General features: G+C 38.4%; 1 protein-coding gene across 6 annotated transcripts in view; it reads left to right on the top strand.

The window, feature by feature from the left end:
* si:ch73-63e15.2 (protein strawberry notch homolog 2) overlaps positions 1-24,092 on the top strand; it is a 63,234-nt gene that overhangs the window by 22,133 nt on the left and 17,009 nt on the right. For 2 of the 6 annotated variants that reach the window (XM_039606477.1, XM_031749635.2), the window contains exons 4-6: positions 5,017-5,140; positions 21,768-21,941; positions 23,479-23,565. In XM_039606477.1, coding sequence (XP_039462411.1) covers positions 5,017-5,140; positions 21,768-21,941; positions 23,479-23,565 — 385 coding nt within the window. Of the gene's footprint in view, positions 1-4,324; positions 4,458-5,016; positions 5,141-11,430; positions 11,839-21,767; positions 21,942-23,478; positions 23,566-24,092 lie in introns of those variants that run through there. The other 4 variants (XM_039606478.1, XM_031749636.2, XM_031749638.2 and 1 more) reach the window with 4 other exon arrangements.

The raw sequence follows: 24,092 nt of genomic DNA, 5'->3' as shown, positions 1-24,092 counted from the left end.
GGTTTTCATATTTACAACTCTGCATGTCCCAGACAGTGAAGAAACTTATTTTTCTGTCCCCACTCTGTATCCTGCTGTGTTATTTTTAGTCATATTGGTATCAACATCACTGTATCTGGCACTAAAGTCTAGGTTACAGAGACAGAGACAACTGAATATTTGTCTTCTCTAGTTATGTGAAGATGGCACATCGTCAAGGCAAAAAATCAAATTCATAAATCCAATTTAAAAAGATCCAAAGACTGAAAAATATTTCAGCAGTTGCTGCATAGAGATCGCATGGTATGTGTTAGCTTATGCAAAAAAATAAAAATACACACTACGAGTTAAATAACCTGTAGAGAGTCTTTTTGGAGAGACTGTAATTCAGGGGATATTATAGTTATGGTTTACAAATTTGAAATGTGTCACATGGCCAATCTTAAACTTTCTGTTTTTAATAGAGACACTCCCTAAGTGTGTCTGTGCATGTGTATGTGTGTGTGTGTGTGTATCACAGGCAGATTGTGGGTTGCAACTTCATCATGATCAGCTCATCCAAACAGCATGAGTGACTGATTGATATCTTTATCACAGGAAACCAACAATGAAAAATAAAAAAACATAACAACATAAGACATACTTGTCCAGCTCTTAAATCATTTGAGTATTAACATTTGTAAATGTTTGAACTCTCAGTTTTTCACACCTCTTCAAAGCCCTGTTTAGGACTTTAAATACTTTAAATACACTCTTTACTATGTTTTAGAGTTAAACTTAGGTTTAGGGTAGGTTTAGAGTGAGAGTTGACTGTTATTCTTGGTGGTAAAACCTGCCTGTTCAAGGTTCAGTACTGCATATATCTTAGTCAGTGTCCTCACAAAGATGTGATTAAAGTGCCCCACACACGTGCTCACATAGCAGGTAGTCACTGTAAGGGAAAAACTGGAAACTGAGAACCAATTTTAGAATGAAAGACTCCATTTGATTTTTAAACATAAGTAGAAAATAATTTTCTGCTCAGTTAAATATTTTCACCTGATTTAATTAACAGTTTATTGCATGAATAATGGTTGGGTCTGCCCACACAGCTGCTTTTCCTGCTTTACACAACATATCAGCAATGTACTGTTAGAACACCACAGCCTCTTCATGTTTTATGGATTCATTCGTGTAGTGAAAGGATTTTTGATATTTACTCCAAAATTAGCTTTGACCTGCTGCCTGCCGTCTCTGCATTATTTAGCATCTTTATCTAGAGTCACACTGGAGTGTTTCCCAGTGCTATGAGCCAAAGTTCACTGTGGGAGATAACTTTAGAATAGAAATATAGATTAGACGAGAATTGTTCTTTACTGTCCCTTGTTGGAGAAATTTGCATGTTCCAGCAGCAAAGTGACAGGCAGATGGAGCATGCAGATTCACACTAAATTAAAGAGTATACAATAAAAAACAAGAAATAAGAGAGTGTACAACATACGAAAAAAAGAATACTGTACCATTATTAAAAATAGCATACTCAGATTCAAAGAAATGTACATCCGAGTAGGATACTTTTTTTTTTTTCAAGATGTACTTCGTGAGCTATTCCTAGGAATGAGAGCAGTTTGCATGTCTTTGTTTAGTCTGTAATCTTGGGCATCCCGTAAATGTTGATAATGATCTCAGATTTTTCTATGGAAGAAGCCGAAAACACTTCATTGTAAAGTGCTCATGTTTGCCCACAGTATATTTTTATCCAAATCTTTTAGTTTTCATGACTACTGCTGAATGGGGCAAAATGTGACAAACTTACCTTTATCTGCAATCACTTTGAGGGAATCTTACATGTATATTAAATTCCTGTGTTTACTCCCTGTTAGCATAGCTTTAAATATTTATTTATTTATTTTTATTTCAGGATTAATTTCCCAAGTTACTGCAAGTCCCGTACCTCCATAGGAGTTTGCTTTAAGGATGATGCCTTATTCCTGAGGGTATCAGTACAATAGTGAACCACTTTGAAGCTGAATCACATTCTAATGTTTAAATTAAAGAGTGTAGAAAATGAGTATAGACTTTTGTACAGTCATTGTTTGAAATGTACATCAGGTCTTAGCCTTTAAAGACCCTAATTATGAACTTTTCAATAAGTAAGGGGTGCAGGATGCCAGGAAGTAATTTATCTGAAAACCTAATAATAAACATAATTCTAGGAAACTTGTAAAATCTCAATAATTGAAAGACAGTTGAGATAACTGCACACTAGAACAGAAAAGGTTTGCAGAAAAGCAAAGTTACAGATATTATTATCTATACACAGCTTCAGGCAATGTATGATGAGATAAGCAGTAAGTCATTCAGCTACTTTAGCTGAGAGACCCTCACTAGCTTTGTGTTATTGGAAGGCAGCTTATGCTGTCCTGCCAAGACTTCTGTTGTAATAATATCACACTCATATCACTGTTTGCTAAGGGGATTTCCAGTGTGGATGGTTGTTACTATTCACGGTGTTTTCTCAGAACTAACCATGTTCTTTACCTTTTTTTTCTCATTTATATTTATCGCCATGATTAATCAGTCTTTTTCCATTGTGTAGGCAAACTACTTGTTCTCACACTAACTCCCCATTTACTTGATTGAGGAAAAATAAGTTTAACAAAGACGTCATTGTTGTCTTGTTTAGTTTTTTTTAAGTTAGCCTACTTATCAGCCACACACCCCTTTCTTCCACAAAAATGTAAATGAAAAATCGATGGCTGCAAAGTGAGAGAATTGGTTATATAAAACAATAACTAAGATAAAGATAACATATTCTCAGCAAAAATTAGAATAGAATAGAATAGAATAGAATAGAATTCAACTTTATTGTCATTGCACATGTCACAGGTACAGGGCAACGAAATGCAGTTTGCATCCATCCAGAAAGTGCTTTAGTCGTGATATAGATATATTACAATATAAATTAGCAATAATAGAGATGTGTAAGTATATTACAGAAATGGGTCTATTATGGTATGTTATAATGTACACAGTGTGAAGTATGTTATGAATATTCTATAACTATAAGTATGTACAGGCTGTAGTGAGTACAAGCTATGTACAGGCTATGAACAGGATATAAATATGAAATAAAAACTATACAGAGATCTGAGATATACAGTTATACAGAATGTGAACTATGTAAGTTATAAACAGTTGTGGGATTAAAAATTATCGTATGTACAGAATGATTATCTACACAGAACTATACAGTAGTGGTAAAGTGCTAGTGGTTGTGGGTGTGTGTATGTTCAGTCCATGAGTTTAACGTGGGTCAGATGTCAGGAGGCAGAGTTCAGGAGTCTGACAGCTGTGGGGAAGAAGCTGTTCCGGTACCTGGTGGTCTTAGTCCGGAGGCTCCTGTAGCGCCTCCCAGAGGGCAGGAGGGTGAAGAGTCTATGTGATGGGTGACTGGGGTCTCTGATGATTTTCCCAGCCCTTTTCAGACACCGCTTCCTGTAGATGTCCTTTATGGCAGGAAGTGGTGCTCCGGCGATGCGCTGGGCAGTTTTCACGACCCTCTGCAACGCCTTCCGGTCCGAGGCAGAGCAGTTCCCGCACCAGACTGTTATACAGTTGGTCAGGATGCTCTCGATGGTGCAGCGATAGAAGTTCACCAGGATGTCTGAGGACAGGTGGTTCTTCCTCAGAGTCCTCAAGAAGAAGAGGCGCTGGTGAGCCTTCTTGACCAGCTTGGAGCAGTTGGTCGTCCAGATGAGATCTCGGAGATGTGGACTCCCAGGAACTTGAAGCTGCTCACACGCCCACAGCCGCCCCTTAATGTGGATGGGTGGATGTGGGTCAGCATTCCTCCTGTAGTCCACGATGAGCTCCTTAGTCTTCTCGGTGTTAAGCAGCAGGTTGTTTGTGTCGCACCACTCAGCCAGACGATCCACCTCCTCCCTGTAGGCGGCCACATCGTTGTCACTGATGAGGCCAATCACCGTGGTGTCATCTGCAAACTTAATTGAATGTGTGACCACGTACAATCTCAAATACTGAATATTTGGCAACATGTCATTTTGTTGTTCATTAATAAATCAGGGGAACCATGTTTCCATAGTTTGGTTTCCTTATACTGGCTTAGGGCTGACCTTTCATCCCCTTGGTGTGTTTTGAACTTAAATCAATCAGGCCTGCTTATCTCTGGCATGTAGAGCCAAATCCTTTGAATAGATTTGGACGTCTCCAATCCTTCAGTTCTGAGCCCTGGAACATGATTGGGTGAGAGGAATATGGGACGGTGCTCTTATAGTTCCACCTTTACAAGGGTTTACTTTTGCTTTCATTTTGAGTGTGCTTTTACCACTCATAGAGTAGTAAGCTTGTTGCGTTATGATGACTTGTACTCAGGAAGAAACAGAAAATATCTCAGGAGTTCTATTGGACAGTTTCAGATATTAGCACAGGGAACAAGGTGAAGGTTATTACTCGGGAGAAATGGATCTTTGAAACGGGTAGGAGCTGCTCTTATTCTCTGTACTTAGACTTTCTGTTGATAGCTCTCGCTTACCCTCTGGGTTTTTCCAATCTTGTCTATCTTGTCTATATAATCCTGTCCCGAGATACATGTTTAGCTTGTTTCTTTTAATACCTGGTGCCTGTTTTTTGTTATTATTTATTTACTAAGACAAAGATTTCAAGAGTTACAAGAGACTAGATTAGGCTAGCTTGAAAATGCCATAAGGGAACAAACTGAAAGTGTTTCGCCTTCACCTGTTAGGCATGTCTGGAATTTTAAAAAATGTTTTGTAACGGAGTATTATAATTTTAGACCATTAACTTTTAGTTAGACAATACTAAATAACAAACAGCACCCGGCACACTTGTCTTGGAGTACTTTGGTGTACTACTTAAATGTCAGCTTCACATGTCTGCTACTTACTGTACAGGTATAAAAGCCTGTGAACTTTGGCACCTTTAAGGTGTTTAGGGCTGAATGAGTATAAACCTTGTTATTATTTGAAAAAGCTATGTGTAACAGTTAAACAGACTAAACTTTGTCTTTCTTTCTAGGCAGTACCACTTAAACGGCAGAGCTTTCACCAACATTCCAGATATGCCAGTGGATATGTACCCGGGAATCTCTGACATGGACTTTCCCAGCCTCAACTTCTCTAGGAATGGAGAGTTCACCCAGGTTGGTTTTTATTTAGCAGTTGTACATGCTGAGCTACAGATGGTCTCACCGGAACAGTTTTTATTTCACAAGTCTTTGGAAATCTACTGAAGAAAGGGTGGACAATTTTTCCAAACGATGTTCCCTCATTTGCTGGATTTGTGATGATATTGGAATGCCTTCAAGAATAGGATGAAGATAGTCTTATAAATACAGAAAGATGTATTTGTCTTGCAGTTTCATTTTGAGTTTTTTTCTTTTATTTGTTTTGTCTACCACTCTCATTTACTTCCTCATCATAGGGAAGGACCATACCTCCCACTCACCCCTTTTATCTCGCCTTTCATGTGTATTAAGTTGAGCCTTAATTTACCGTAGAGAAACCTTATTAAAGCCTGGTGTTGTCTAGACGACTGCAGCAGCACCTGCCCAATTCCTGTCAAGGCATGTCATTAATAGGAAGCTATAATTGTGTGATCCTCTCTTCTATGGTTCTGTACCTTTAGAAGTCAGCGTTTTAGTCATGCTTCAAATCATTTTACACATATTAAGCATCTTAGAAAGTCCTTGAAGTTTTTTCAGCTACTGTGAATTATTTCAGTGCCTGTGAGACTATGCCTAACTTGGACATTCATTCAAAAATGGGAAATACTTAAACAGGGGCATTGAAGACACAGACTTCTACCCATACCCATTACTTTGCATCATTTGCATTTTCTATTTCTAAGTACTTTTGTGTCCAGTCAGCCAGTTCTTTATAGCTGGTATTGTATGAACAGGAGTCATTGTAATTGCACAGACCAGTGAATTTCTAATCTGAATCCATTTTGAGTTTATGAGTGTCATTATGGAACCACATTAAAACACAATATGCTATGATGATGAATTTTAAAGAAGAGAGCCACTAACTAGAGAAGGCGTAGCTGTCAGGGCTTTCCTTAGTCCAACATAAAGCCAAAGCAGCCACAGTGGTGGTTCAAGATAAGGGATCCTTGCTTTGCATATGCATTTTTTCTATAGCTTATTTCCTCATTATGTCCTTACGAGGCTTTACCTCTTTAGACAGTAGTTCTAATAAAAATGTAGAAAATGCAGATAGTAAAAATAATAATGTTTTTCAATCCTGGTGCATAAAATACACTTCTGGACATGACTATAATTAATTGGACAAACCTATCTGTTGTCAGAAGAGATGTTAGAACAGCTCCTTGCAGTAGCAAATTGACAGCATAGCCTGGCCAGTGAACACTGTATTGTCTTTAGATAAAACCATGCATTTACATTCTATGATAAAGAAATCATAGAATAAAAAATTCAAATCAAATAAAAAAAATTCTCATATAGTTTTTGCTCAGATGTTTTGCATCAACCAGAAGAACTAAAAGATCTTAAATATATTTAATTAATGTGCACATTATAGGTACATTATGACAAAGCTGCATTTCAGAGTTTTTTGTTGTAGATATCCAGTTTTCAGACACATCATTTGTAGTCCATTATTACTAGCAGTTTCAAACGAAGCACAAGGAGACACAGAATCTACACGCAAGAGTTTCACTTCATGTTTGGCTCCAGATGTTTGAATGAGTCTAATTATTCTCTTTTGAAAAAAAAAAAAAAAAGCAAAGTCTTATTGGTTTGTAAGACTGGTGGGAGGGGTTTAAAATCAAAAGCTACACATGTCATATATTATATAAAAGAAAGTGACGTGTCATGCTCTTGTATTGTAGTGCTTACATGGTTTGTGTGATTCATGTGGGGTTTCCCTAGTTTTCCAAATGCATGTTTTAGCCTGTCTGGATTGGGCTTTCTTCTGTAAAGTAATCATACAGGGCTCCTCAGTCTATGACGCAGATGTCTAGTTATCTGTAGGTACACAATTAGAAAACATTTGTTGTGAGATTTAGTTTAGATTACTTCTTTTCACAAGCAGTAAGTAGTGGAGGTTTGTTTTTCGTGGTGTCAAAAATATGTGATGTTAAAATGCTTGTTTGCGGCAGCGAGCTCTTTTGTGCTTATATTGTGCTTTCTCAGCTCTTCTTTCTGGTTTTAGACACTCCCTGCCATGTGAGGCATGGGGGAGAAAATGTAAGTCATGGGGTCATCATGACTAATCCGCCAACTCACACTCAGCTCACTTCATCCTCCATTTCATTCCCCCATTCCGTGGTGATCCTGCCATGTTTTTCGTCTGTCCATCCACAATCAGAAAGCAGAATTTCTGGTTTTTTCCCCCGCACTGTTGATTCATGACAATACAGAAAACATTTAGGCATATTTGACGAGGCAGGGTTTTTGATGGGATCGTTTGGTTTTGTCAAGTGACTGCCGTGTTTACCTCAGCAATTTCTTTGTTTCAGTTACAGCTGTAGAGTCATTAGGAAAATCTCTTTTGGTTTGCTGTCTTCCCAAAATGTTACAGTTTGTTTATGCAGCTAACCAGCATGTGACCAGGAAGTGTAACTCTGGATTGCTGTAATTGTGAAAACAGTTGATTATTTGTGTTAGAATCAGTAGACTTCCCGTTTATATTCCCGTTAATATTATTTTTATATGACTTTTCTCTAAGTTACTAATAATTAAAATCTGTGATCAGGATAAGGTTGTTGAAACATCATAACCAGAATCCCCTAAAAGTACACAATGCACATCATAAGTAATTAGGACCTTTTTAAATGTGAGAGATTTAAACAATGGCTGAATGAAATTACTTACACGTTATATGAACTTAAGCTTTGCCAATATGTGCTGTCTTTCCCTGGAAACTTCCCCCAGAAATAACATTTGGCATAAAATACCTTTTTTGGGACTTATAGTACCACCAAGAAGCTATAAACTAAGGCATTACCAAAACAGTCGGCTTGGACACAGTAAAACTGTGATAAACAGTGGAAAAACCATATTGAGGCTAACTTGTATTTACTGGTTTTTATTAACCTCAAGAATTTTAATGCCATTTTTCTTTAGTAGATTCAAACTAGCAACATATTTCCATTTTGCTGACTCTGCTCACTGTAATTAGAAAAAAAGAGAGCTGCAACTTTGACAAAACGCAACCACGTTTTGAAGGAAAGCTATACCCTTTGTCACAGTGATACATGCATACCTACCAAGCCCAAGTTGTGTAATCTGTGGACCTTAAACACGTGAGTCTATGTGACGAAAATCACAATGACAACAAGAGTTACTGGAAGACAATAAAGACAAAACTAACCACTCTGGCTAACCTCAAAGAGTGCACATCACGTCAGAAGCAGACCATACTATCATACATACTATATCCTCTATATATACAGTATACCTACTGTATGTGCACATGTACACACAGTGGAGCACATTTAGGCACACTCCTGGTCTTAGTCTCTTACTACATGCTCTTTTTCTGTCTCTCTGTGTAGTTGCTCTCACTTTTACACACTCATAATAGTGTCAAGTACATTTCTAGGAAGTGTGCATTTGCATTGAGTCTTCTTAGTTTTGCTTTTTGTAGAACTGAAAATTTCTTATTGCTAAATAAGTCACACTCAAAATTCCAAACGTGAGTAAGTCTTTAGCCAGCCGTTGGCAATTACCTGTAGAAAGATCAGTGTCTTTGTCTAAGGTGATATAAACACACTATATATGTAGTTAAAATGTGACAACCTCAAAATATCCATATGGGCAGGCAAAGAAAAGAGAAAAGCAAAGAGAAAGATCCTGTTTAGTCTAAGACCCAGCTGAAAAAATTTAAGGCCCCTTGGTTCCTGAAAGGCATGCTTTTTCTTTTGAAACCTGTGCAACTCTGCAGACCATGAACTGTATTATCACTAAGCTTAATATTTTTTGCACACAGGCGTAGTTTAAACCTCATAACCGTCTCTGTTGCATTTAAGACTGTCATTTTGTAAATTAAATAGTTTGTGCAATGCATATAGAAATACCCAGTTAATAGAGTTATTTTTATTTGTTTTAAAATATGTGATGATTTTGGAATTTGAAAGTTCTCAGGGTGTTTTTGTGTTATTTTCTTTGGGGGGTGGGGAGGGGGATATGGTGTAGGGTAAGAGGATGATCTTGTTTGTCTTGACTTTCTTTTTTTCTGTGGCAAACCTGTCATGATATAAATCAGTTGGTATTTCTCAGTTACTTCCTTATACGACACTCCAGCACAGTCATTTGACTGGCCTAGTTTTCAAAGGAGGAAGTCAAAGGTGTTAATTTAAAGGGTTGTTAATAGGTGCACTGTTTTCTGTGAGGACTGTGTGCCTTAATATTAGGTTTAGTTTAACTTCTACTCTCATTTTTTTAAGGAACTGAGTATTTCTTAGCAAAAAATAATTATTGCAAAAGTCAAGTTTTGACTTGCGCCTGTGTCTACCTTGCCAGTTAGGGATGATATCATCACAGTGAATGGAAAAATACAATTGTTGGTCCTGTTTGATAAGGGTCATCAAATGTGACAAAGGATTGTGTGGGTACATATACTATGTTTTGCTAACAGGTATGATTCAACATCATTGAGGGCTAGAATTAAAATCAGATTTGGAAATCAAAGAAGCTTTGCTTGTTTGTGGTCTCAGTTAGCCCCATTTCACATAGCTTCACATTGCCACTTAGCTTTTGTAAAGCACTGAGAGCAGCTGTGCGCATATGACAATAAGACTATATCCTGATGTTTTGTATGCAAAGTCAGGAATGTATTCATTTGTATATTTGAAAGGGTCTGCATAAGACTTACAGGTGACTTTCAACATATTTTTGGATTATGTTATTAAATAGCAATTGTTCATATAAGTCATTTAAATGCAAAGTTGATGCACTTCACATTTACCAAGAAGACATAACTTCTGGCAAGCATGAGCATGATATATTTATATGCTATGTAAACTGTTTAGCCTTATGGGTTAACATTACATCATTAAGCTGTGATACATAGTAGGCTTTAATATTGGTTTGATATTCCCACAACAGTAATATAGCTGTTTCATGACTATGTACTTGATCCCGACTGCAAGAGTACAATTTGGAAACTGTAGTTATATAACCCAAACTATTAGTTAATGTCAAGTTGTCATAAAAATGACATTTTTAACTGAGTTACACTTGATGACAGCAGTGATAACGTTTGAAAAGATTCCACGTTTATGATGGTGTACTTACCTTTCAAATAAAGTGTTGCTTCTTTAGGTTGTGATGCAGCAAGGTGTGTTTGTGTGTTTAGGAGTTCTAAAGAAGTACATCAATGATTAATTTCTCTCCATGTGAAACGAAACACACGCACACACCCAGACTCACATACATACACAAATTATTCAGAGGATTCCCAGTCATACAATGATGACACCATGGACAGGCGCCACTCTGTCTCTGAGAGCCTGACTCCCCTTCAATTCAGCAAAGATGGACATTACAGTACCTCTCCATGCTTGATATCATGTATTCCTGGAAGCTGGGTGTACAAATAGGCCCCCCATGTTTCACATAAATCACATTATTTCTCTTTTTAAATACCACAATGTTTTCCTTTATGATGGACTGTTGGACAGTTAACATTGCTCTTGTTTTAGAAAAACTGGCACACTGCTGCCTTTGATAAGCAGTCAGATTCCCAGAATATTGTTTTTTTTTATTTGTATTTTACAATCACACCCCTAGTTCCAGTAAGCAGTAATAACTTTTTATGAATAGGTGTGCAAATAGGCTAATCTTTGAAAGACCCTGTGAGATTGAAAACATGCACCTGTTTTTTCCTGAAATCTCTTTAATGGTTTTAGAAGCTCTCTTGATCGAAAACTATATCCTATTCTGTGTTGTTATATCTGAAAAAAAGGTGTCCTGTCACCTCCACCCTTACCAGAAAGCTTATTTGACAACTTGTTGCATCTGCCTTTGTTAGCTTTTGTGTGTATTAATATTTACCTTTTATTAATCAGCTGTTATTAAAAGAGCACTGGCTAGCCTTAAAATGAATATTTCTAGACAAAGAATCACAAAAAAAGAGTATGAAGTAAGACAGCAAGCCAGGCAGGGAGTTGGCCTCTAAATATAATAATGATTAAATAGTGGCCGAGTCCCATTAAACATAGCAGTAAGCAGCAGGGTGTGAGGAGAGGCCAGGTCCAGAGCGCAATACTGTTTACACTACAAATGCGGTTGAGTTACACCATGTACAGTAAAATGGGCCCTACTGCCAGTAACTCTAGTCACTTACCAACAAAAGCATCATTTCCTGAAAGCTCCTCCCCTCCTCCCTCCCTCTTCTCCCCACCTCTCCCCTCCCCTCCTCCTCTGTTCTCACTCGCTCTCCAACCACCTTTTTGAGCTCAGAGGAACTAGTCCACAATCACTATGACTAAACCCCTTATGCAAATACCTGACAGTCCTGGTGAAGCAGGAAGTATGTTTTAGAGTTGCTTGTATCTCTGTTTGTGAGAGGTTGTAGGTGTGAGCTCATTGCCCACAGCAGATCTGTGGTAGAGGCAGATGTGTGCTCTGAACCATAGAGGAACTGTGAAGGGGCTAGTGAGAGTCCTGTGCTGGGTGGGAGCGCACCAGCTGTAAAGTGATTACCAACACTTTGACCAACACATGGAAGAGGCTGTCCAGTTCAGGGATTCAAGGTGAAGCAGGAGCGTATGTGTGTGTGTATTTTACTCCCCCAAACTGCAGCTGTTGGATCCATGTCTCTCATGCAGTTCTGGACTAAATTTTATGCTCAGCTGGGAAAACCGCTACCAAAGGTACTGTTTGCATCTTGTTGTCATGTATTTTAAGTTGAATGAAAAGTGTTGATTTAAGCGCTCGCCGTTTTTATTTTCTAATGTCACGGTCAGCCCTTGAATTCTATGAATAGATAAGCCTTGTGACTAACTGTAGGCTGTTATTGTGAAGAGTTTTTATTGTCCCTGTCATGGAACTTGATAACAGTTCATTACTCAACCATTGTTGTATTTTTAATTTCAACTTCCTTGAATTAATTTTATAAACGCTTCCTTTAAACACAACGCTGAAGGAGACAGACCTATGTTGTTTCTTTTATTGTATTTTTGAGATTTTTTACGTGGGCTTGGCCTTCTTTGGATTTGATCTGTTTGTAAAGTAACTGTATTGAGACACTTCTGACAGATGACAGATTCACGCTGTATTAAGATGTATTTTAAAAACTTCTTAAATTAGTTTGTGGTAACGCTTACAAACGCTGGTTTCCTGAACAAGATTGAGATATGTCTCTGATTATGCCCTACACCAAGACTGAAATTGGTGTAGGGCACGAAGATGATTAATTCTATTGAAAGAAAGAAGGTTACCTCATCTTTGTTCATTATATCTTTAAGATATTCGCTTCCCTATTTGACTGTCTAATTATTAGAGTAAATGATCATGATTCAGTAAAAGATGGTCTGTTCGTTTTTAGGTCAGTTTATGAATTTTTTTGCCGGCAGACCAGTCTACCAGCCAGTCATCTGCTGCACACGGCCACAAACTCTGACAAATTATTATATGCCACACTCCACGCTGTCTTCCACTAAGTGCTAGAACCTGATATCTTGTCAGGCTAAATGGCAGTCTTGCCGGTTTCGTGGATGACTATTAAATTTGGCCATTGTTGTGCTGGACTGTAAATAGACCATCATTATTTTTTGAATTATGATTCATTAGACTGCATGGTGTTGGGGAAAATATGGCAAATATCCGTTTAATGACTTGATTGGGGCAAGGCTCGCTGAGCCCATTACCAGTGAATTTCTGATTAAGTCAGTTGTTTAATCCCATGTCAGCATTTCTTCTTTCAGCAAAAATTGAAAAACGGTCCAGTCACGAGTTCCAAGGAATTTACTCATTTTAATCATATTAAAAAGAAAAAAAAAAAAGTCATGCATGGATATTATCAGTGCATGACAAAATCTTAGGCACACAGTATTTAATCAGTTTCCTAACACAAAAGTCAGCTGCACATCTGCACATTATTTGCTGTGGCCATCCCTCCAATACACAGTGACCATATAGAGAGTCAGAGTTTAGCATACAAAACTGTGGCCACCTGTTTGACCAAATTCAAACTTGAACACATGGAGAAATCTGTAGTAAAAGTTTATCCAAACCCAGAACCTCTTGTTCTAGAGCTTGTTTCTTACTTAAGGTACTAATTACTGTTACATTGCAAGACTGTGAACCTGTCATTTAAGGTGCTGCGTGCACCAGGGAAGCCTCTCGGTGGGCACATGTTGTCAGTTTCCTGGTATTTCGTTCAACCTCAAGTATGACCCCAGGCGTGTACTTGACGGGAAGTGAATAAACAATGATGGTGAGATTAAGTGAGTGCATCGGGGAGTGTGTGTGTGTGTGTGTGTGTGTGTGTGTGTGTGTGTGTGTGTGTGTGTGTGTGTGTGTGGGGGGGGGGGGGGGGGGGGGTACTGGGTCACTGATAAAAGAAGGCAAAGGTTGGTTGCAAGATGTGCAGTTTTCTTAGGCTGCAAGTTGGTGCCTCGCTTAACATGCATGCTGTCTTATTACCGGTATGTAGCAGTGCATAAATGGGTTTGATTGAAAGCAGCATTATATCAAAAAAATCATATTTCACTGCCAGTTATAATTGCAGTATTTTGGAGTGGTGCTAGGTGAACAGACAACTTAACCAGGGGACATTCAAGCTAATTATTTCTGGCTGGTAATGTTTCTACTACGACACAGGATACAAGATTCAAAAACTACGACAGCAGACGGAAAGGAAGACAGCCGTTGGAACAACATGACTGTCAGCGTGGTAATACTAAAATGAGAAAACTTAGCACATTATTTTTTGAGTCCTAAAACCGTGTCCCCAAAATAAAGTTAATAGTATTATTTACGAAACACAATGAAATAGAATAGACTTGTGATTATTATGTGATCATTTGTTCCATTCAAGAGCTTTTGCATTTCCCGGACCTTTTGGCTGACGTAATTAAAAGTCCTCTGGTACAAACTTGAATAAAATACTATGTAATCAAACTTAATGTGAGAAACTTGTTTCAACGATAGATGGAAACTCTTTTAACTTTTTATAAAATGCCCCAGTGGGGCATGCTTATTACGAGGCTAGTTTAGGATTTATTATCAGGTTATTGTATTATAGCAGCACTGTTATATCATAGGAAGGATTCGTTTTTTTGGCATTGTGGACCTGTCTACCCTTGATCTTGTCTGTTGGCTGTTATTGTCTGAACTAACAGTAAGTAAATCAGAAATGGTTAGGCGATGGCTGCGATACTCTTTTTACATGCTTCTGAAAATTGTTAGAATATGGTTGATATAGGAGTGCTGGGTCAGTTTCTTTTAAAAAAATAAAGGCATTTGAACAGCACTAAAAGTTTTTAATTGTTTTTGGCTTCATGTAGGATGAAAATTGCTAAGGGTTTCTGTCTCCCTTACCAGATATGTTAAGTGTGAAAGTGACATATTGGACATATTGTTTTATTGAAAGTTCTGATTTCATTGGATAGTCAGGAGAAAAATACTTAATTGTTGCAGGTGTTGCTTGATCAGGAACGAAATCAAAGTCAGTACCTTATAGGCTCATTGTGCATAAGGTACTCAACTGACAAAAGGTGTCAAAGTGTGGGTGTGTGTCATGTACAAGACGAGAGGAAGGTTATTTGAAGTACATTTTTGATTTCATACAGCTGCAGACTTCCTTTCTTCTTAAGAGAAAAACTTTTCCTAGACTGTACTTTGAATATTAGCTTAGGCTATACTTTATAATACCAATAATTTTTTGCCTTCTAAAGCAGTAACTTACCGTATGCGTCTAGTATAGATTATTCACCTATAACAAGTTTTAAAACAATTTAAATACTCTCTATTTTGAATGTGACTGTTTCAAATCAGAGGATTTAACTCTGTTGCAAGTGCTTCGTGGTATGCTGTGTTGAAATTTCTGCTTAACTGAGACGTCATCTTGCGTCAACACTCCCCTTACATCCACTTTTCTCAGCTCTGAGCACGCAGGCCCACATAGAACACAAATACAGACACACACTGTGATTCTGAGTGAGTCACTTTAATGTGCTTTTTTTCACTAGTTTTTGTTTTTTCTGTCTCACAAACATGTTCAGAAGCTTGTCTTGCTTTGAGTTGGATAGTGCTGTATAAAAGTTTCATTTCTTATCTATGAACCCTTACAATCAACGATGTAACTCGCTGGTCCCATATTCGTGCTGCAGCATGACAGCAAGCCCAAGCATGTAGCCACAATCATGGAGATCTGTCTTCAGTGACCTGAATAATAAGGAGTCCCTGCAGCATATTGTGTCCCCCATAGATCCCTGATCTCAACATTATAGTCCGTCTTAGACAAAGAGATAGTGGAGTCTTAGACAGCTTAAATCTACAGAAGAAAAGATGTTTAGAAAATGTACTGAGAAGAGTAGGTTCTGTAAATACTATTGACCCCCCCCCCCCTTCCCTATTTTTTTTTTTTTACTACAATTTGCTTTGTGTCAGCTCACCCTCATGGCACCTATCTGTGGATGACTTCCTGTCTTATTCTTATCTTTTAACTACTTTTAACTACTTTGCCTTTACTTGATTTTATTGCTAGGAAAGTAATTAGTTTTTTAGATCGACTGATTTTGCTAACATTTACCCCTTTTAGTTTCTAGTACCCAGCTCCATGTGAACTTTAGGCTCCCCTACAGGCACAACTAGAAGAACCGTCCAGCTGGGGACACTAGACACGGCATCCTTTTATTTTCCAGAACATGTGAAAACACTCAAAAATTCCAGGCTTGTAAGCAACAAGCTGGCTTTCTTGAGTCAGACTTTGCACAACATGAAGGCCTGCCTGTCAGGAGGTAGTTGGACTGAATATACCCCTTTGATTAGCATAGGTTTGTCTGGTGCAGACTAGACCAGACTGTCTGTAGGCTAAACAAGGAAACAATCGCTCTGACCTTTAACCTTTAAAAATGGAAGGAAATAGCTGATTATTAATCAGACTTATCACCTTAAAATAGAAAATGTACTTTCAGTTCTGTCAAAGAAAGTCGCCTGGGTTAGGTTTTCTTTATTAGCACTGATTAATGAAATGTGGTCAAAGGTCGACTTCCACTTAGAGAGAATCCTGAGGAGAGCTCTTTGTGAGCTGTGAAGCTGCTTAACTTGTATGCTTTTTGTTGACAGTGGCTGACATTTAAAAGTGTTTGAATATATTTTCTTTGGTTGGGAGGTTGTGTGACTAAAGGGTCTTATAGACCAGAACAGATGTAAAACTTTCCATGTGTACGGAAATAAAGTGGCTTTTTGACAAATTGGCTCCTTGATCAAAGCTCTGTTTCTGGTTAAGCTGATTTATGTCTGCATGTCAAAAGACAGAACCTTCTGTCCACAAATTCATTTAATACTAAAATCAAAGAAGCCCTTTCTCAACAGCAAGTTAATCAAAGAACTTGATTTTTTTTTTTTTTTAAATCAGCATTAACCTTAAGCTGTATGGGGTCAAGGAAAAGGAAAAGCTTAAAGCTGTGCTATTAAAGTCACAGTCCGGTAGATATGGCTGACATGCAGACTGTTTGGCATAACATAATCCACAGAGAATGAGAGACACCAGTAGTGGCTTTTCAGTTACTGGCCCCAGACCCACATCTTAAGAAGACACACAAACATCATCAGTCAGGTTCTGTTGACTGCATGGTAAGGTCAACAGCTGACCCCAGTGAGATCAGTCTCGGGTTGTTTCAGTCAGCTGATCATAGGGGTGCTGTGGATTATGTGAAAACTTTATCCCATCACTGCATCCACATAAACACACCACGGAATCTGACAGATAAGATTTCAGTACACCTACTTGGCTTGTTGACAGGGTCACGCTGGCTTACACAGTCATTTTACACTACTGACATTACCAAGAACTTGGCATTTTATTACCTTTTACAACTATCAGTCTCCAGAGTGTGGTGTGACTCTCACACGTCTAACCCTCCCACTACTACTGTTACTAATATTGGTACACCAGTATTTTCATGATCTTAAAGCATTCTGTAGGATATTAACACAGGGCTGAAAAGGGGCTGTGCTTAATCCAGAGACAGTTGAGCTTGAGCTACATCCATATCAAGCGTACAAGCGCTTTGGGTGCCTTGAAAAGCGCTATATAAATCCAATGCATTATTATTATTATTATTATTATTATAATTATTATTATTATTATTAGTATTATTATTATTATATCAATCAGTCATGTGTTGGATTATACAGACAATCTTCTTGCAGCTGAGTTTTTGCTGGAAAACAAAACTAAACATTGAAGAGATGCCCAAAGGGGCAGAGAGACAAAGATGCCAGGGATGGGAAACAAGGGGGATGGACATTTAAAGCTTTGGATAGTGAATAAGCAGGAGATGACAGAAATGTAGGTTGTGTTGGTGAGGTTATTTGAGGTGTGCATGTGTGTTTGTGTACATGTGTGGGTGTGTAGGGTAAGTGGGAGGCCAGGGTGACTTGTTTCCTGGCCTTGGAAAATTTAGCCAAGCTGGCAGTGTGTGGGAGGGGAAAGCCCTGGGCCTGGCCTGGCTGAGGCTTCAGCGTGGCCTTGTATTTTGAGGTTGTTGAGTTTAACAGGACGTGGCCTAGGACAGTATGCAGTAGCTCTTACGTTAAGGTTGTGTTTTGGTAGCGGGGTAAAGCTGTAGTACGTATTACATTGCTAAATGCAGATTATTAATTTTTAAAAATAAATTACTGCTTTTACTAGCTTGAAATCAGTAATAATATTTCTCCTTTTTATTGTAGTATTGTAGGGATAACAACTGTTGTCAGCATTTCCCACATGCCAAAGAAAACACCAGTGAAAAGTGACAGCTGACAACACTTTGTGTGTCACAAGAGGCATGTGGCTGTCCTTGGATAACATTAGACTTAGTACTGAAAACAACAACAAAACAGAGGAACTGACCATTCCAAACTGAGCAGGGAAATAAAGAAACAAAAATAGACACCTTGTGTAAAAATGGTCTACGATGTCATGACTGGAAATACTGTCAGCATCCTTTAAAATATTATTTTAATGATGTGTTTGAGAAGGGTTTCTGTCTGATAATCCTTAGTATTCCAAAAGGGCGTTTCATTTAAAAGGAAGAGAAACATTTGTAAACTGATATGCTTATAAAGCTAAGTAAAAGACAGGGCTGCTAGAGTCCTCTGTATGACACTGCATGAGTTTATCATCAGGGCTAATTATTGTCAGTGTGGTCATTATATTAGAAACGGCTGTTCCTTCCTTCTGTCATGGCAACTGTAGTGTGTGTGTGTGTGTGTGTGTGTAGGACAGATAAATACTTCTCCTTACCGTAATGTGTTGGCTAATATTTATTCTAGCCTAAATTTTGTTTTCACATCTTACGATTATGGACTCACTGGGATGTTTTTTGTAAGAGCAGGAGATTGTGTGAAACTGTTTAAGGTTACTCGTCATGCAATAAATGCATCAACTTTAGCAGATTAGGCAAATAAAGAAGCTAAGCTGCTGGTGGGTGGTTTATGTTTAGAAGTGTATTTTTCCAGTTCTGATTCTTAGAGCTGATAACCACCATGTTCAACCACAAACACCAACCTCTACTGCTCTGCAGGCATCTAGTGTGCTGGAAAGGCTCGTTGAGGGTGTTTTTCAGTGCCATGTGCCTACATTAATCATCAACAGACAGATAACTGTTATTATCCAGATACTCAAGTACAATTTACTGCTTCTGTGGATACATGATGTTCAGTGTTCGTGTTCATATGTGCCGGCAGCTTCCACACAAAGCTTCTCGCAGTAAGGTAATTGGGAGTCATTGTTGCAGGCATTTGGTCAAATGGATGCCTGCATGTGTTGAGGGTTTTACTTTACTGTAAAGGGAGGATATAATACTGGCTTCACAATTGACAGCAGAAGAGAAGCTGAAGTGAAAGAGGAACATGTGAAAAGCAAAAAACAGGATGGTGGACAGATGATGTGAAAAAGCATGTGCATGGACTTTCACATGTTTCGCTGTTGTACAGACACACAGTTTTTTTTTTCACCTGTTCCATGAAAAGACAATAAAATATGTAATTTGGCCACACAAACACACACACATAGATATTTGTTTTATTGCACAACAGATACAAAGAGTGCAAAGGAGAAAGTGTGAGGCAGGATTAGCAGTTATATGATTGTAAGGCTGTGAGCTGTGGAAGGAGCCAGATTACCATCAGAGCAGTTGGAATTCAAGCCTTATCTCTGCTTGGCAGGGCCCACTGTTAGGAGCAGTAGATGGAGTAGCCTTGGGTACAGGCCTGCCGGGGGACAAACACTGCTGCCTCTGTTACGCTCTGCTTAACAACTCGATTAGCATGGTTCTGAGGTTGGACATGTCTGGGTTAGCACCCACCAGACTGCTGCAGTTTTCTGTGATTCCTCTGTATCATTTTGGTTGTCTTAATAGAACAACACTGCATTAGCAAAGCACGTAATGTTACATGGTTTTACAAGATGCAGAAAACCGAGAAGTCTCATCATAATGTGGCGCTAAACAATGAACAGCTGGCATACAAATCAGCCATTTTTGTAGAATGAATTAAATTAGCGCTTGTTTTCTTTTCAAGCTTGATTGAATTCATGGTGATGTGCAAAATAAGAATTGTTAAGGTTTTGAGAGTTTCATAACCCTAGCTAATATGACAGCTGTAGGTGTAACTCAGATTAGATTATATATAGGGGGTTTTCTTTTGTGTTGTTTGTTCATCAGATCTGTATTTGTATCTAAACTCATCTTGTAACATTTTATCAAATTTGTGGTTAAGTGTGTTGTAAGACAGACAGGAAATACTTAATAATTTTTTGGTGAAATATGTGTCTTTGCTTATGCGTGTGTTTCCGCAATTATGCCTCAGTGGAACGATGCCTCTGGTGACACTGTGTCCTTTTTCCAAGCCTTCTTGTTTATTCATTTATCCCAAGTCAGAAGTGCACAGAATGGAGGGAGCAGGGAAGGGAATTAGGACACCGAATAGCATGAGGTAGAAAGTCACACAGCTGATAGAATAGAGAAACAAACTAGCAAACGGATATGTGATATAAAAGTGATATAAAGTGACCAAGTTGCGTGTTTGGGAGTGGTAGTATAGGACACCCACTCTTATCTACAACTCTTTCTCCATACAAAAGCCAGTTGTTCCAGTCAGCTGTCCGTAGGCTAGAAGAACTTTGGAGAGTCTGATTGCAGAGCTCATGCCTGATCTTGCCCTCAGGAAGCGCACACATACACAAACATGAGGAGAAAAGGAAAGAGAAAGGAACAGGGAGGGAGCTGAAGAGCATAAAGTGAGCAGTAAACACTGATAAGCTCAGTGCGCTTTACAATACACAAACATCCACATAATAGGTTAATAAGTTGCTTTGTTTCTCTAATGTCACAGAGACAAAATACACAAATATATATGTAAATATATATGTAAGCATATGTGGGGCCGAGCCACTTTTTCTCTGTTTGCTCTTTATAGTCTTTGCTGTTCACCATTCCTACGTGATGTTGTCATGTTAACACTTTGAGCTCTACGTCTAGTCCTCTCATGCTTGTGAAACATTTTCTGTTGAACTGTGAGTAATGGCTAACAGACAACCATGACAGAAGTTCCTGCAGCTTCTCAGTATTAATCAGTACCACCACATTGTTAGGACTGAGTCAGCAGCTCAGCTAATGATTCTGCATGATTATGGACTTTTTTTGTTACTTTTGTTCTGTAAGCATAGTATTGTTCTTCCCACAAAGCCATCTTCAGTCCTTAGAGCTTATTGTGTTTTAACAGAGATCACTTGTGGCCATGTAACAATATTGGAGGTGGGGGGTATCAACATTTGGAGAAATGTTGAAATTTTCCCAAATTTCCGAATAAGCACGTTAGTCTCTTTGGGGAAGTATTCACGGTTGCCTCGTGGTCCCCTAGTGGGTGTATGGGGAACAGTGTGTTGTGGGAATCTCCACACATTGCCCAGAGTGTATTTATACACAGACTCATTTATGAATGTCACGAAGAGATCCATAATCCCACTTCCAAAAACAGTTTCTCCTCTGTTGAGTTTCTCGTTGTCACTCAATTTCTATCTCTCCAAATACATGTTTATAAGTCTCAGGGGGCCTAGGGGTGCCTGAGAGGGGCTAGTTAAGGAACATGGCATGCTAATGGTTTGGAAACGATATGAATAGAGGCGCGACTGGAAGGCAGCCATAGCTGAAATGACAAACATACACACAAGCAGCCTTATTGTGCCTTCCCCTCACGTTATACTTCACGTGCTCATTCTCACACATCTGTGTGTAATTATATTTTGTTTGGGCTACTCGTGTTACACCCAAATACGTATAACTTGGCTAAAATCCAGAGTGAATACGACTCCTTTATTGTCCAAACATCATTCCCATCCATCCTCATGTCACACTTTTTTTTTTTTTTTTGCTGTTTGGTATTGGTGTTGTGTCTGTTACATTTTTTTAAAAAAGCTGTTGTTGTGCTCCCTTTATGTTGCATAAAGCTTGATGGTGAGGGACTGTGTCTGGATGTGGGTATAAATATTGTTTCTTTATTTAGAGATCTACTGAACTCTCTGCCCTAAATTTTGTCCTGTTTTACAGTTTACCTTTAACACCTCGTCCCGTTTTTTCTTTTCCTGCAGGACCTGCCCTGCCTTGATGACATCTCCACAAACTCTCTGTTCTCCTCTCCGACTGACTCACTGTCGGAGTATGCTGATACCCAGTCCTTCATCAATGCAGAGAACCTGGACACAGTGCCCACAATCTGGGACGTCAGCACTAGTACCACCACACCAGCACAGAGCCAGTTAGAGGTCAGTAACAAGCACTCGTTCACGTCATTACCAGAAAAACTGGTTACCACACCTTTACCTCTTACAGATATAATATGCAACAGACTTGTTTGCCTCAGCATACATATGTCTTTAGTGCGGGAAGTTGGCATCAAATAACAAACAGTAACTAAGGGTTATATTGTTCATTGTATCCCGTAAACACTAGTGCTTTCCTGCCTCACGACTGCGTCTGCAGCCTGGCGGTGAAGTGGTTAGCACTGTCACCTCCGGTTTCCTCCTGCATTCCAAAGACATCCATATGAGGTTAATTGGTGAGTCTAAATTGGCTGGAGCTGTGGATGTGAGATAGATAAAGCGCTGTTTTAATGGGTGAATGTGGTTTGTAGTGTAAAGCGCTTGGAGGACGATATAATGTTGATTTAATGTTCCACTCTAAGTTTTCATGTTGCAGCTGTGTACAAGTCTTATGAAGTAAAGGCTGTGAGTTTATGTGGGAAAAGTGTGGGAAACTTAAACTGGAAACTTATAAGCAACAGACACAGCTCTCATATAGTAACTATGCAGCATATCTTTTGGTGCATATCTACTGTCTTTCTTATCTAATATCCTTATCATCTATCTGTGCTGTTAGCATGCCATTTTACCACCTACCTAGCTACCAGTACATTTGTTAAAGGTAGTTTTTTTGCTTTTAATTAATTGTACAGTGAAACCTATGCACTGATGTGATGGTATTTTATACTTCTAACATATTTAAGCTGTTAAACTTATCAGCACTGGTGGAAATGAGACAGTTATTTTATTCATACTGAATTATATTACATATAGCAGGGCAGTCATTTGGTGCTGAGGTTGAACAATGGTTTTCCCAGTTGTTAACTTGTCAGGCATTGCATTTGAAATGTAAGATTGGCCTCTTATTTCCTTGGTACGCCGTTGCTGATTGCAATGACCGATCTCGTCTTGTCATTCAGGAATTATGTTTGTATCCATTAGATAAAATTTGTTGTTGTTAAACATTTCGCTTTGGTCATTACATTTTTTAACTGTTTCCTCTGTTGTAGACAAATTAGGGGTATGCATGCACTTTCATGCTCTCTAAATCAGTGTCCCGAGGAAAGCAACTTTGTTTTCGATAGTTGTTCCTCCAGCCTCCAGTGCTCGCATTCCTGTTAAGCTCTCTTTGAATTAGATGGGTCCGTGGATGTCTTTTTGATATGATCAGAGTACATTTATTTTCCCTGCTTTCTGAAAGCCTTTTTATTTTTTCCTTTTCATTCTGCCCTCATTTCATCCATTATGTTTCCCAGACTATATTTCCCATGCCTTTATCTTCCTTTCGTTGTTGTTGTTGTCATTGCTGGCTTTTCAGTGCCAGTCAAATAAAATGCATTTTGTTTAGTGCAGCTTTAGGAGAGTGCCCCATTGCTCTCGTGCACATGCATATAGACACAAATGCACAGGCAGATTACTCTCGTCTTTCTTTGCTTTAATCCTTCTTAGCCACAGTGTTTTATTTGAGTTTGTATTTCTTTATTTTATGTTTTTTTGACAGCAGAATGGCACCAGCAGGTTTCAAGGCTTGGCAAGTTTGGAGGATATATCTGCTATTATCAGCACCCCACCTTTAGGAGGATTCCAGGTAGCCACGTCAACCTCTCTAGTCTGATGTTAAAGTTAAACTCCTTGAGCTTATTCATCAGTAATCATATATGGGAATAGTATATAAAACATAGATTATGTTTTAGGTCTTATTTGCAGCAGCTGCAGCAGTACAAAAAAAATCCCAAAATTCTGTCTTTAAGTAATTTAATTTCCATGTAATTGTGTTATATGAGTTCAATGTAAAACGCTAAATTTAATGGAATCTGGTCCAATTAAATTTAATTGATTGATATATGTTTAGTTAATACCCAGCATATTTCCCTTACTGATTCATTATTTGAATAAATAAACATTCGATTTTTATATATTTCAGTTGCATTTTATTTAAATTACTGCTTCATGTTTAGGAGGGTGATTTTTTTTTTTTTTTTTTTTTTGAGTGCATCTTTTAGATGTTTTACACTGAAAACATAACATGGCTCTCATCTGGGGGTCCTATTTAAGTTAGCAAAACTTCATAAGGGAAATTGTAATGCTCATGCTTTTTGTGGCAAGTCTTATCAT

This window comes from Oreochromis aureus, linkage group 23 (genome assembly GCF_013358895.1).
Source record: "Oreochromis aureus strain Israel breed Guangdong linkage group 23, ZZ_aureus, whole genome shotgun sequence".
NCBI lineage: Eukaryota > Metazoa > Chordata > Actinopteri > Cichliformes > Cichlidae > Oreochromis > Oreochromis aureus.
Note: the sequence above shows the minus strand (reverse complement) of the source record. Positions and strands in the feature narration are given on the sequence as shown.